The sequence below is a fragment of the Hipposideros armiger genome, unplaced genomic scaffold (assembly GCF_001890085.2).
Source record: "Hipposideros armiger isolate ML-2016 unplaced genomic scaffold, ASM189008v1 scaffold_530, whole genome shotgun sequence".
Lineage (NCBI taxonomy): Eukaryota > Metazoa > Chordata > Mammalia > Chiroptera > Hipposideridae > Hipposideros > Hipposideros armiger.
This window is the reverse complement of record NW_017731880.1, coordinates 1,379,863-1,394,204: the sequence shown is the minus strand read 5'-3', so window position 1 is coordinate 1,394,204 and position 14,342 is coordinate 1,379,863. Positions and strand designations below refer to the sequence as shown.

General features: G+C 49.8%; 1 protein-coding gene across 11 annotated transcripts in view; it reads left to right on the top strand.

Annotated features, from left to right (window-relative positions):
- Positions 1–6,053: 6,053 nt before the first annotated feature.
- Positions 6,054–14,342, top strand: part of RABL2B (RAB, member of RAS oncogene family like 2B) — a 12,434-nt gene continuing 4,145 nt past the window's right edge. For 2 of the 11 annotated variants that reach the window (XM_019668653.1, XM_019668645.1), the window contains exons 1-4: positions 6,054–6,144; positions 6,417–6,516; positions 8,032–8,191; positions 13,460–13,489. In XM_019668653.1, the coding sequence (XP_019524198.1) occupies positions 8,085–8,191; positions 13,460–13,489 (137 nt within the window). In that variant the 5' untranslated portion in view covers positions 6,054–6,144; positions 6,417–6,516; positions 8,032–8,084. The other 9 variants (XM_019668652.1, XM_019668650.1, XM_019668651.1 and 6 more) reach the window with 9 other exon arrangements.

Here is a 14,342-nt window from a genome sequence, read left to right as displayed (position 1 = left end):
GCATTGACCTTCAACAGAAAGCCAGCTAGATATTCCTCCAAAAGAAAAAAAGGTTTATTTGGGGGAAAAGAAACAATTGCCACCCAGAACATGCAGCCGTGGAGAGCCGTGCTGCAAGTCCCCAGCACAAAGGGGAAATTTCTTTTATAAAAAGGAGTGTGGAGCTGTTATAACCAAGGGGTTCTTCCTGTGGGGCTTTGCCAGCAATGTAGCAGTGAGAGCTCCCCCTACAGGCCTTCCCCATTCCAGTCCTGGGTGACGTCTTTATTTATTTTTTACCCTGGTAAACTTTCTTTTTGCTGAATTACATTAAAATCCATTGGTCTACCTTGCACTTTAAATCGTTTCGTGCATGATTTTGTCACATTATGCACTGGTTATTTGGAAAACTATAGGTTCAATGACCTATGCAGATCTTCCAAATGCTGACATGTCATTTTAGAATATGCATAATCTTATTCATCCAATATCATCATTAGCCTTAAGTATTGGGAAGCTGTGACACTCACAGTGGCAGATACAAGTTTTCAAAAATTCTATTTTTTATTTGAAGCCTAATTTTATATTGCAAAGAAATGCTGTCATTTGTTTTGCATGAATGTTCTTTCTTAGAGCTTCCAAATCTAATGATCACACAAGTGCTACTTCTGGAGACAACAATAGAATTTCAATATAAATCACAGAATTATTTGTTACACAGATATTATAAGACAGGTAATCAAAAGTTGAGATTTAATAATTTTTTTTCCTTTGTTTTTTTAGCTGAGCCATCCTGCCACCTGTTGGCAGCTCAGCGGCAGCTCAGCTCGGACCGAGAATCAAACCGCTGTTGCTCAGAGCTCAAAAAAAAATTTTTAATGATCTATTAAAGACATCCTAAAGTGAAATATATCACATTTTTTAAAACTGTGAATGTGGTGATGAAGAATTAAATAGTTACTAATTTTAATAATAAACTCTGGCACGATTTCCTTGATGTATAATGAGTGCCAATAGTTTTACCAAGTATTGCTTTTGCAGCATTGGTGGAAATCCAACAAATAATTTCTTAAGTTTGGGATTACAGTGATAACTGTAAAAGTATTTCAACCTTTCTGTATGTGTAACATGTTTCATAATAAAATATTACGGGAAACAGGGTGGCCAGCATCCCGATCTGGACTGTGGCCTATTGTTTCCAGGTCCTGGCAATGACACGACGCCGAGACGTCACTGTCTGGTTCTCACAGCATCACTGGGAGCCTGACAAGCAGCTGGTCAAACCCCTTGTTGCTGCTCTTCACAAGGGTCTCGGTTATTCTCACTCCCTTGATCTTGCATGGGCATTTCATACTTTGATCACCCACCTCCACATGTACCGCCCTTTATATATATATATTATGGTTTATCTGTTAGGCTGTATCTCCATGAGCCCAGCACTGGGTCTTCATTACCCAGTAACTACCCTCTCCCCTTCCTCTTTGCTAAAAGATCACTATGTGTTGACTTATTGGCTGGTGATAAATTTATGACACCTCCCCTTTCCAGATTCACTGGATGAATGTTGATTTCTTCATCAATTAATTCAACACTTGAGAAATGTGTATTGAACACCAAGTATGAACCAGCCACAATTATTAGGCACATAAGATACATCAGTAGCTAAGATTCCTTGTGACGAATTCATTGAGGCAGGGGAACACATAATGCATGATATAGATACTGATTTTTTTTAAGGTAACAGGTATTACAGAAAAAAGAAAATAACAAGGTAAAGGGGATTGCCAGTGGAGCCAGGGTGGCTGCAACTTTACATAGAGCAATGTCTTACTTTCCTAGGCTGGCTGTAACAACTACCACAGAGTGTGGGCTTAAAAAACAAATTCATTGTCTCACGCTTCTGGAGGCTACATGCCCAAAATCAAGGTGTTGGGAGCATTGGTTCCTTCTGAGGCTGTGAGCAAAGGATGTGATATAGGCCTGTCTCCTTGACTTGCAGACCTGTCTTCTCTCTGTGTTTTCACATCCTCTTTACTCCATGTGTGTGTGTGTGTCCAAATTTCCCCTTTTTAAAAAAATAAGGACAACAGCGAAATTGGATTGGTGATATCTCTAACGACTTCATTTTAACTTGATTACCTCTGTAAAGACCCTTTCTCCAAAAAAGGCCACATTCTGGTTCTGGAGATATACGTTCAAAGCATGAATCTGAGGGAGGACACAATTCAATGCATAACAGGCACTCAGGGTAGACTTCATTTGTAAGGTGATACACCCTAAATCTAATCCTTTTCCATAGGGCTGTGTGACAAGGGAACTTTCTCACTAAAAATATCTAAAATGTAATTCCTAAAGGATGGAGCCAAAAGCAGTTGGCTTTTTAAACTGTGGCTTTTCAAGCCTCAAATCTGTGGGATCTCTCTTCCCTTGCCATCCATCTCTGAACTTCATCTCACTCTTGGAGTAACTTGCCAATCTCAACCAATAACTACTTATAAACACCATTCCTTTAACTGTTTTTACCTGATTCCTGTACAGCTGCTGAGACACTAGCAACATACTTTGCAACTTAGCTAAGAACAAAGTGAACTCAATCAATTGTTTTCACTCCTTGCCCTGTAACAGGAAGGCCAATGCCACAGACTTCATCAGTGTGTGTTTAATGAATGGATGAGTGTTAAGAAGATACTTTGATTCCCCTGCGCTTATAGCTGTGGAGACTGAGGCTGGGGTTTTACATTCCTCCTAGGAAACCACCAAGACCCTTAGCCAGATGTGAAGGCAGCAAGGAGTTGCAGAAAATAGTGCATCCTCTGGATTCTGGAGCCAAAGTGATCTGGCTTTGAACACTACCTCCTCTTTCTTTTTGTGCAATCTGGGACAGGTCACTTTTGAGCTCATGGAGTGGAAGAAGTTAATACATATGAACAGATTTACTGTGAAATTTAAATGAGATGGTGCATGTGACTTGCATGTCACATGACTTTAACATAATTACTTTCTTCCCTTGAAATTCTAATTTTGACTTACTAGCTGTGTCATTTTAAGTCATTGCATTATCCACACAATGACAGAGGGAGACAGAGGACAGTATTTGAGGGAGGTCTGAGTGATTTTGTCTCTGGAGAGAATAACAATGGTAGGGCGTATTTACTTTTTCTATTAGAATAGCTAATTTTATAAGATGCTCTGCCATGTGCCAGGCATTATAGTATTGAGATCAGCCACACACTTGCTAGTTATTTTATAACTGAAGCTCCACCATGACTAGCTATGTGAATTTGGGTAAATTACTTAAAAATTCCAAACTCTAGGGTCAGTCAAGTGGCATGTTGGTTAAGAGCTGGCTTGGGACGCCAGCTCTTGAGCATCAGGGCCCCGGTTCGGATCACACATGAGGGCCAGTGACACTGCCCTCTACAGCTAAGATGGTGAACAACAGCTCAACCTTGAGCTGGGCTGCCGTGAGTCGCCGGCGACGGTGGCATAGGCTGCAGCCCCTGCTGCAGTGGGCTACCATAAGCTACTGTGAGTGGCTGGCAGGCCGGTGTGAGCTGTCAAGAGCTGCCGTGAGCAGCCGTCCAGAGGCCGGCGACTGATCAGCCTCATCCGGGAAGAGCGCAATGATAATACCAACATGGGCTAGTGAAGCAATGTCCTCCACAACTAGACTGAGGAGCAAAACGACAGCAACTTGTCTGTTCCCCTTCCCCAAATTCTCCAGTGCTGTTCCCATCCCCCCAATTGCCCAATAAAAAAATCTTTAAAAAATTTATATATAGTTTTAACCCAGTCAGAAGAGAATTTTGCCTAAGGTCTGGCCTAACCTTTGTCTGATAGTCTATGAGGTCCATGCAACGATGTTCGATCGGGTCCGATTGTTTACTTCCAGTTAGAAAGGTGGCTGGATTCAGACAATTGTCTGTGGTCAGGATTAGATCATCTCTTTTTAACAAGATGACTTCATATTTGAGAATCTTAGAATCCGTCAACCATCTGCCTACTTTTTGATGAAAAATTGCACTGACCTGGTGTGGGGTGCTAATAACTAATTGTCCTCCAAAGGTTATTTTCCTGCTTTCTTCAGCTAACATGGCAGTGGCCACTACGGATTGGATGCATTCTGGCCAGCCCCTTGTTACTGGATCAAGGGGCTTGGATAGATATGCTACTGGCTGTCTTTTACCTCCATGTTCTTCAGTTAGGACTCCAAGAACAGTACTTTTATCGATACTGACAAAAAGGTAACAGGGCTTTTCTAATGAAGGTAATGCTAGTACAGGGGCAGGAATACAGGCCTGTTTGAGGACTTGTATTAATTCTCTTTCTTTAGGTTTCCAGAGGAGGGTTTCAGGCTCTTTGTCTAACAGTTTGAGATATAGATATCCTTAGTCTTGAGTCTAAGACTCAAGTCTATCCATACCTGCAGTATTCAATTAGTTGACCCCAATGCTTAACCCTAACCCTTAACCCGACCCTAACCCTGACCCTAACACCCTAACCCTAACCCTAAACCAATAACCCTAACCATAAAACCCTAAAACCCTAACCGTAAAACCCTATCCCTAACCCTAACCCAATCCCTACCACTGCCCCTAACCCTACCCTCCAAAACCCGACACCCGAACCCAACACCCCCCGACCCAGACCCCTCCCAACACCGACCCCAACCCCCACCCGGACCCTGACCACCGACCCTGACCCCTCAACCCTGACCCTGACCCTGATTCTAAACCCTAACCCTAACCCATCCTCACCATCACCCTCACCCCCAACCCGAAACCCTAAACCGGAACCCGAACCCTAACCCTAAAGCTAAAACCCTAACCCTAAAACCCGAATCCAAACCCAAACTCAATCTTCAAACCCCTAACCCCGAACCCCTAACCCTGGACCCTGTCCCTGACCCTGTCCCTAGCCCTCACCATAACCCTAAACATTAAACCCTAAACCCTAACCCGAACCCTAAAACCCGAACCCTAAAACCCTGACCCTGATCCTGACCCTAGCCCCTCACAGGACCTACAAATGCAAATCTAGTCATAGACCCCCATCTAAACCCTTCAAGGAGCCCTTTGCTCTCATGGTAGAAAACACACACACACACACACACACACACACACACACACACACACACACGCTGTCCCACCCAGTCATGGCTTGCGAGGTCTTGTATGCTTTGGCTCTTGTGTCTTTCCAGAGTCACCTGGAACCCCTCTGTTTGGACTGAGGCTGAATTGTTCCAAGATTTGTGCCAGAGAAGCCAAGCCCAGAGAACACACCAGCTTGCTGAGTTTCGGGTATAGGTTTATTGAGACTTGCTGACCAGGGGAGAGTTATCGAGGTACAGCAACACGAAGGGCGTTCTGCGGGTGACATCTGGCAGGCCAGCTCTCGGGCACGGGGTCCCAAGACGCAGGTGCGCCGCCCACTCATCTGCCTGGGGCCAGGTCCTACACCCTCTCCCCTTGTTTTTCTTTTCCTCCAGCCTCATGAGCCTTTCAGTTCCAAGAACTCTTTACCCGCTGGCCTCTGTGTTGGCCTTTCCACTGGCGAGCGCCTCCTCGGCCGCGGGGCTTCCCAGTCCGGTTGCACTTGGTCGCCCCTTGCGCACGGTCTTCGGGGGGCCTTGTGACGGTGAGTGCGGCTGTTGCGTTTACACCGCGAAGGTCCGCTCCACGAAGGCAGCCCCGGCTTGCTCGCGGCTGTGTGGCCGCAGTCCCGAGGACGAACGGCGAGCCGGGCACACACCTGCTGCCGCGTCAGAGCGCGCCTGAGCCCGCGGCCGGCGCCGGCCTGTGCAGAGCGGGTTTCCTGCCGACGCCGGCTCGGCCGACAGGTGGAGACATTCGCTCAGTTCACCCAGCAGCGTTCGACGCTTTAGAAATCGCCAGCTCCTGAGCCTCCCACGCGTGGCGCCCCACCCACACGCTCCCGAGGGCAGCGGCCCAGCCCGGACCCCGGCCGCCCGCCCGCCCCGCGCCGGCAGCCCAGACCCCACGCCCGATGCGCGAAGCCCGCCCGCCCCCGCCCGGCACCGCCCCGGCCAGCCCGCGCCCCGGCGGGTCCTTCAGGCCCTCGGCCGGGCAGCCCTCGTCGGGGTCCTTGTGCGGTTGCGTAGCAGCTGCGAGGACGCGGGGCGAGTCGAAGGCTGGGTGGCGCCGTGTGAGCCGGGGCTGGCGTGTGGGGCCCGGGGCTGGGCGGGCCCCGGGACGGGACGGGGTCCGAGGGCGGAGCGGAGCCCGGGGGCGGCCGGCTGGGGGGCTCAGCCCGCGGGACCGCCCCTCCCCGGCTGTCCCTGCGCCCTGGGCGGGACGGCGGGCACGGGGGGGAGGAGGTTGCCAGACGCGTTCGGTGTCCCCAAGATATTCGATGAGTGACAGTTTGCCCGCTGGATCGTGGGCACAGCGACAACCCACTGAAGGTCTTTTCAACAGGTCGCTTCGCTACGGGGCGGAGGTGGGAGCGACAGCCCTCCCTGTGCTTCTCGATCGCCCGCCGCTTCCCGGGCGCTGGCCTGAGGCCCGGGGGACCTCGGTAAGCGCGGCCGGGCCTCTTCCTGAGCATTGCGGCGCCACAGCCAGGAAAACTCTGTTTTCCACCCGGACCCGTGTGCACGCCGCTGCCATGGCTCCGGCCGCGCGAAACTCTGCCGTCGCCGTGCCGCAAACCCCCTGAGGCGCCTGCAAGCTCCGCCCGCGGTGAAGGCCTGTGAGAAACGAGCGCCGCCGCTGCCTGACGCGTCGTTTCCGTGCGCCCCGTTAGCCGGGCCTGGAGCGCGGGACATGCTCAGCCGTGTTTGCAGCGTTGCACGTGGGTGTGAGGACGGTGGGACAGCTGCCGGTGCCGTTGCGCCTAGGTGTCGGCACTGTGTGCCGGCGATGTCCTGGGCAGAGGGGGCGAGTGAGGAGGTGGGCAGGGCTTCCGTGTCCGTGTTGTCATGTGCCGCCTGGGCCTGTGTGGCATAGACACGCTATCCAAATCTTGCAGGCCACTGCACATCTGAGTCTGGCACTGAGAGACGTGATCGCAGGGGAGGCACAGTCTGGCATCAGCATTTAGGACATATTTGAAACTGGTGAAATAACCCAGGAGACTTGGGATTAGAGAATGCCCCCGTTGAGCGAGGAAGAGGCAGCTACTGGTTGCAGTGGGGTGGAAAGTTGAAGGGGAGGTGAGAGGACGAGACAGGATCGGGAGTACAGGCCAGGCATCTTTGGCTGTATGGTCATCATTCAGCGACGAGAGCTCACACTGCAGAGCATGGTCTCAGACAGCATCTCACATCGATCATGTGACATGGGCAGTTTTTTCTCCCTGTTTTACAAGTGAGAAAACTGTATGTAAACCTTGTGAAGCTAATTTTTTTTTTAAGATTTTATTGGGGAATTGGGGAAGGAGAACAGCCAAGTTGTCCTTCAGTCTTAGTTGTAGAGGGCGCAGCCAGCTCAGCTCCAAGTCCAGTCGCCATCCACCATCCGGCCACCTGTCAGCAGTTCGCGGCCACTCAGCTCAAGGTGCTGTGTTCCATCTTAGTTGCAGGTGGGCATAGCCCACCATCCCATGCGGGAGTCGACCCGGAAACCTTGTGGCTAAGAGTGCACGCTCTAACCACTGAGCCATCCTGCCACCTGTTGGCAGCTCAGCTTGGGTGCAGCTCACTGGCCCATGTGGGAATCGAACTGGCAACCCTGTTGCTCAGAGCTCGCACTCTTATCCAACTGAGCCACTCAGCCGGCCCAAAACTTGTGAAGCTTTAACATGGCTTTAGAATACTCTTTCTCAGGGTAGGATGGGAGGTGTGGCCCTGAGCACAGCTGTAGTGAGATGACATAGGGTAAAGCACCTAAGAGGACCTTGGTGAGGACAAGTTTATAACCCCACGGTTCAGCACGTGGAGGCCAAATGAAGGTGAACAGAGAACGATGTAAGTGTGTCCGTGGGCCCCTGTCTCATCAGTTAGTGTCTTCCCTGTACAGGAAGAGGAAGAAGCAGATTTGGTTGAGGGGAAATCTCATCTCTTTAACAACAGCCTCTTCTTGATCTTCCCAGACAGTGCCAAGACCTCTCCCCTGAACTGAGCCCCTTGTTGCAGCTAGGCGCCAATGGCCGAGGACAGAGCCAAACCCTGTGAGCTGGACCAAGAGAAATACGACGCTGGTGACAACGTGAAGATCATATGCCTGGGGGACAGTGCTGTGGGCAAGTCCAAGTATGTGGGGAGATTGTAGAAGAAAGACCAGGCTCACAGGCGACCTAGGTTATTAGAAAAGTCCTCCGGAGGCACCAAGGAGTATGGCTTCTGGGGGAGTGGTGAGGGTGGATTCTTGCTGGAGCCCAGGTGTATCCTGGGGAGATGGGGCATCGAATCAGCAGCTGTGTGGGAGGGGGTGGAGGGGAGAAAAGTCATAGGGACTGAGGAAGTTGAGCTTTTTCCATGAGTCCCAGCAGAAGGGGTGGGATGGGTCACCACGGGGACTACTGAAGCAGCGCAGGGTGAGGAGGTGAGAACTGGTCTTCCTGTTTATGGTCTGTGGGCTGAGAGCGTACGAGGAGGAGGCAGTGGGGAGTTGATGGAGAGGTGGGTGTGAGAGCTGTGACTGGCATAACCAGGGACAGACTGACAGAGGGTGAAGGTGCTTTTTCTTGGAGGGACTCCCTGCGATTGAGAAGAGTGGGTAGAAATGATGACTGAGTGTAATCAGCAGAAAGATCGGCTTATTGTTTTGACTGACTTCAGCACAGGTGTGGAACTGCACACCTGGAGAGTTGAGGGGAGGCTCTGCAGCACTGGCAGCTTGTCTCCAGGAGGAGTGGGCCTGTTTCTCACCTGTCCTGGGATGGTGAGGGCTCACAGGATAAGGGTACGCTTGCCCCAAGCAGGTGTCAGGTTTCATCTTATCTCCCTGAGCCCCAGTTCCACAGTGCCTTCCACCTTCATCTTTTAGGAACACGTCCTTGGACTCACATAGCTGTGAATAGTCCTCCAGCGGCTTTGCTGCTTTTCAGGCCGTCTTCACGAATTCATGTTCCCTCTCTGCCCCACCCTGATGCACACACTGCAGCTGTAGTATTTCAGTGCTCTGACCATCGTCAGCAGCAAGCCTAGACAGTGACAGCGAGGGCAGCTGTGGTGGCTTGCGGAGATTATGCAGTACGTAACCCCCTGCTTTCCACCCCACTTCACAGTCAGTGCAGGAATGGCAGGCCGGCGGAGCGAGCTTGGTGGGAGACCCGGGTGGCTGGCCTGCTCACTCATTGTTACCGAGCTCCTAGTCCAATGCCAGTCCTTTATAAGCCTCACTTAAAAGGACAACAGAAAAGAAAAGAGTACGGACAGTTGAGAGGACGTCAGAGGCTCCCACAGCATTGGCCTCTGCAGCCACAACAGGGGCAGCACAGTCCAGTTGCCAGCACCCAACAGCATCTCGAGCGAAACGCTGTCCCAGAGACAGAGGCTGTGGCGGAAACACAGGGTCCAGGAGGGAAGGTGGGCAGGCGAGAAAACCCTGGCTCAAGAATTCTGTGCCGGTTTTCACTGTCCCCACTTGCGAATCTAAATGCAGCATGGAGAAGAGGATGAAGAGGTAAATTAATGTGTATTCATCATCGGGACGGCACCTGTCCGTGCCCGGCCCCAGCTCTGCACAGTGGCTCTGAAGCAATGCCGTCACCTCGCACGCTGGGGCAGCCCCAGCCCCCAGGCCCTCTTTGAGGTGCCTCTTTCTGGTGTGTTACCTTCAGGCCTCCTGACCTTGTTGCCTCTTCAGCCCTCTGTTTCTGGCTGCACGGGCCTCTGTGGAGCGTGGGCTCTGGGGCGAGCAGCATCCTCAGACCTAGGCACTGCCTCCCGGGCAGGGCTTTTCCTTTGCTTCTGCATGTGCCACCTTCCTGGCTGGATCTAGTGTCAGAATGTGTTCTCCCTTATGGTGGCTTGGCCCGCTCGAGATCTGATTGTCCTAACTGGATGCCCTTCACTGGACAGCTGCTCAACCAGTGCTGAGCACTACCTGGTCAGACCCTGTTCTGGGTGGTGGATGAGAGCCCCTCCCTGAGTCCCCCCTGTAACCATGCCACTGGAGACTCAGCCAGTCCTTCACATGCTTTTTCTTCACACTTTCTGGACCACAGGGTGGGGCTGGCCCAGTTCTGAGAGGAATCCATGCCCTTCCTGTGGCTTCTCTCTCTGCAGCTCAAGAAGACATCTCCCCAATGGGGAGTTCCTTTGATCTGTCCCAGGCCTTGCCTTTCTTCTTCTGACAGTTTTCCTTGATCCCAGATGTTCTTTCTGCTTAATAACAACACATGGTCTTTTCTGATTCCCTCCTTGAGAGTCGTTAGGCTCAGACGCATTGCCTTTTTTCGTCAATAGCTGTCTAACTTGGCCTTTGGGTCTCATTTTCCCCTTAATAACTGTCCATCATTGTGTGAAGAGGCAAAAGCACACACCCTGCTACGGCCATGTGGTCTAAGTACAAACTAGATTTAACTAGGGGAAATTTACAAGCAGAAAATACACAGCATGTTCATGTCCCAAGCTCTTGAATTAATGCCAATCCTTCTCAAACTTGTCCAAAAAAATAGAAGAGGAGGGAACGCTTCCAAACTCATTTTATGAGGCCAGCATTACCTTGGTACCTAAACCAGACAAGGAGGACACCACAAGAAAAGAAAAATACAGGCCAATATCCTGATGAAGATAGATACGTGCAGAAATCCTCAACAAAATATTAGCAAAATAAATTCAATGATCCATTAAAAGGATCATATATCGTGACCAGATGGGATTTATTCCAGGGATGCAAGGATGGCTTAACGTCCACAAATCAATCAGTGTGATTCCCCACATTAACAAAATGAAGGGTAGAAATCCTCTGATTGTCCCAGTAGATGCAGAAAACACATTTGACAAAATGCAGCACCCACTTATGATAAAAACTCAACAAAGTTGTTTCTGTTTTCTGAGACCCGTTCATATTTTCTGTGTATTCATTCTTTGTCAGTTATTGGCATTGCACATATCTTCTCCCAGTCTGTTTTTTCTGTTTATTTTCATTTTCAAATAACAAGTTCACCGAATGTTGCAAGGAGAGTACCGAGAGGGCCTGTACGCCTTTCATGCAGCCTCCCCAGGGGTTGATCTCAGGGAACAAGTCAAAGTCAGGAGGCATTGGCTCAATGGCTGCACAGCTCTGTGTCATGTTATGACGGTCGTAGATTTGTACGACTAATCACTGGCATCGAGACAGCAGGCTTCCATCACTGCAGAGACACCTGCAGTCACACCCTCCCCCCTCACTCCCCACCGTCCCTAACTCCTGCGACCACTAATTTATTCTCCGTCTCTACAGTTATGTCATCTTGACAACATTGTATAAATGGAGTTATAGAGTGTGTAGCCTTTTCCACTGAGCATAACACCTTTAGGATCCATCTCAGCTGTAGGGTGTATTAATAGTTTGTTCCTTTTCATTGCTAAGTAATAGTCCATGGGATAGATATGCCGCAGTTTGTTTTTTCCAAACTTACAGTCACCCATTACGTGACATTTTGGTTGTTTCTGGGTTTTGGCTGTTATACATACAGCTGCTGTGAACATACGTGTATGGGTTTTTGTATAGACATAAATTTTCATTTTGTGACTATCATACAGTGAGTATGTTTTGTTTGTTAAGAGACTGTGGTTTTCATAGTGGTTCTTCCAGATATTATATTACATATACATAACTTTTCAGTCTACCTGTTAGACTGATGTATAAACTGCTTTCCTTTATGTCACTTTGTCTTAAATTTTTTCTCTGCATCCATTGAGAACTCCATCATACAGTGCTATAACTGGCTTTAACGATCAAAAATAATTTTGAAAATTCAAGGGGAGAAAACAGTGTTCTGTGCTTACCCATATTTTTCCTTATGCTGAGGAATGTTGTTGGGGTGCCTTCTTCCTTCCTGATGCTCCAGGATTCCTTCTTCATTCCCTTCATGTGGGAACTTCTTGGCTTCCCTCCACCCATGAGGGACGGTGTCACGCGGCTGGGTTCTGCATTGACAGCTCTCTTTCCAGCACTTGAGAAAACTGTGCCACTTCTGAGAAATCCTGTGCCATTTGGATGGTGCGATGTCATTTCTCTCTCATTGCTTTCAAGGGTTTTTTCTTTGTCTTTAGGCGTCAGGAGTTTTATGATGCTGTGTCTTGGTGTAGTTTTTTTTTGGTTTCTTCTGCTTGACTTTTGTTCAGCTTCTTCACCCTATAGGTGTATGTCTTTTGCCAAATTTGGGAAGTTTTCAGGATTATTTCTTCTATTGCTTTTTTAGCTTGGTCTGCTTTTTCCTCTTCTTCTGGGACTCTGATGACATTCATATCATCATCTAGTCCCCTAGTTCCCTGAGGCTCTGTTCATTCTTTCCAGGCCATTTGCTTACTAGTGTTTATATTGGTAATTTCTTTTGTTCTGTTAGAAAGTTCATTGATTTTTCCTCTGCTCCTTCCATTGTGCTATGAGCCCATCCAGTGAGTTTTTCGTTTTGCTTCTTGTATTTTTAAAATTTTCTGAAATACCCTTTGGATTCTTTATATCTTCTATTTCTGTGCTGAAAAATAGTCCATTGCTTGGACTGTCTATATTTTCATTTATTTCGAGCACATCTGTAATTGCTCATTGCTGCATTTTTATGATGCTGCTTTTAAAGCTTTGTCAGATGGTTTTAACATCTGTACCAGCATTGCTGGTGTCTGTCATTTTGTATTCAGTTTGAGGTCTTCCTGGTTCTTGGAGTGATAAGTGATTTTCTGTTGAAAGTTGGACAGTCTGAATATCACGTTATGAATGTCTGGATCCAGTTTGAGCCTTCTGTTTTAGCTGATTCCCGTGACACTGCTTCAGCAGCGGTGGGGGCAGCACATCAGCCGCTCCCACCAACTAACTGCTGGCGGAAGTGAGGTCCGGCCTCGTGGTCTCCTGACGCTGAGCCGGGAACCTCCTCACCATCTGTCGGGAAAGAAGCCCCGCTGCCTACTTGGCTCCTACCCAGCCTGGGAACGTTGTTGCGGTGCCTCGTTGCAGTCCTGAAAGGGTGGAAGTCTGCGCTCCCCACCCGGCCTTGGCACATGGGCTGAAGGCGTGGCTGCTGGTTTTTCCGTGGCGTTTGGATGCTGGTTATACTCTAAATGCCTTTTGACCTCCGGTGTAGACATATGGTTCAGAAGACAGGTCTTTATTTCTTCAATTAATCCTGGTGACCAGCTGCTCTGGGGCTCGGAGAGGAGTACGCAGGGTCCCTGCCCACAAGCAGAGCAGCTGTGGTGCTGGGTCAGTTTTACAGCGGAGGGTGCCAGGGACTTCAGGGGCTCGGGGGAGGGTGCAGGCAGCTCCTGGGCTTGGTGCTTAAAAGGAAACTGTGTTGCGGGGGGGAGCCACAGGTGACTCCCAGCTGTCGCCCTGGGGGATGTGCCTGACCACCCTGTGTGTCCTCCTTACAGGCTGATGGAGAGGTTTCTCATGGATGGATTGTATCCTTCAAGGTTGGAAACGCTCCTTGTTCCTGCTGCCTTTCCCCCTCCTGCCAGCCGACCCCCATGCGGACCCCTGTGCCCCAGTGCGTGCACACCTTTCGTTCATACCGGTTTCTCGCTGGTGACCCACGTCCCCGTCACACGTGATCTTACTCTTGTGCGAATCTGCTTTACATTCGGAGGCCCGGAGAAATGCCTGGGTCCTTGTGCGAATCGCTGACTCTCTCTGACCTTAAAGCTTGGGCTTTCAGATATTTAAGAATCTCTGGTGTCAACAAACTTTGTAAAATATGAGCTGCTGGCCCCCTGCCCATGAGTTGTCACATTGTGCAGGTTTGGCGTGAGACCCTCCCTGGCAGCTGGGATGGTTTTTAAAAGCTTCCCGGGTGAATCCACTCAGAACCCTGGGCAGGCAGAGCCCTGGCCCCCGGCCCTGAGGGGTCTGGGAGTCAGCTTCACCTCCTTTGTGTCCACCTCCTGTGTCGTCCTGACTTCTCTCTCGCCACTTCAGGAAGTGTTATCCCCCAGCCTTGGTTAGGGTTTCAGACACAGCTAGTCGACTACTCAGCTGTCTGCTTGTGGGGCTTTTCCCCCTGGAGCGGTCGTTTTGCTACAGCGCTGGGGCATCCATGATTGATTGTCCAGCTAACACACTGTCACCGTTTATGATGCCGATGTGTGAAATCCCATTCCATGTGTCCCTCGGACGTAGATGCGCAGGACTCAATGGCCTCTCCCGCCCCTTGGGGCTTGTGCCAGCAACATTTGAGGCTGATCTTCTATCTACAGCATTCATTCAATGTAAAGTCTAAAGTCCAAACTGAAAAGGAGCAGCCCATCCCCGCCTCCC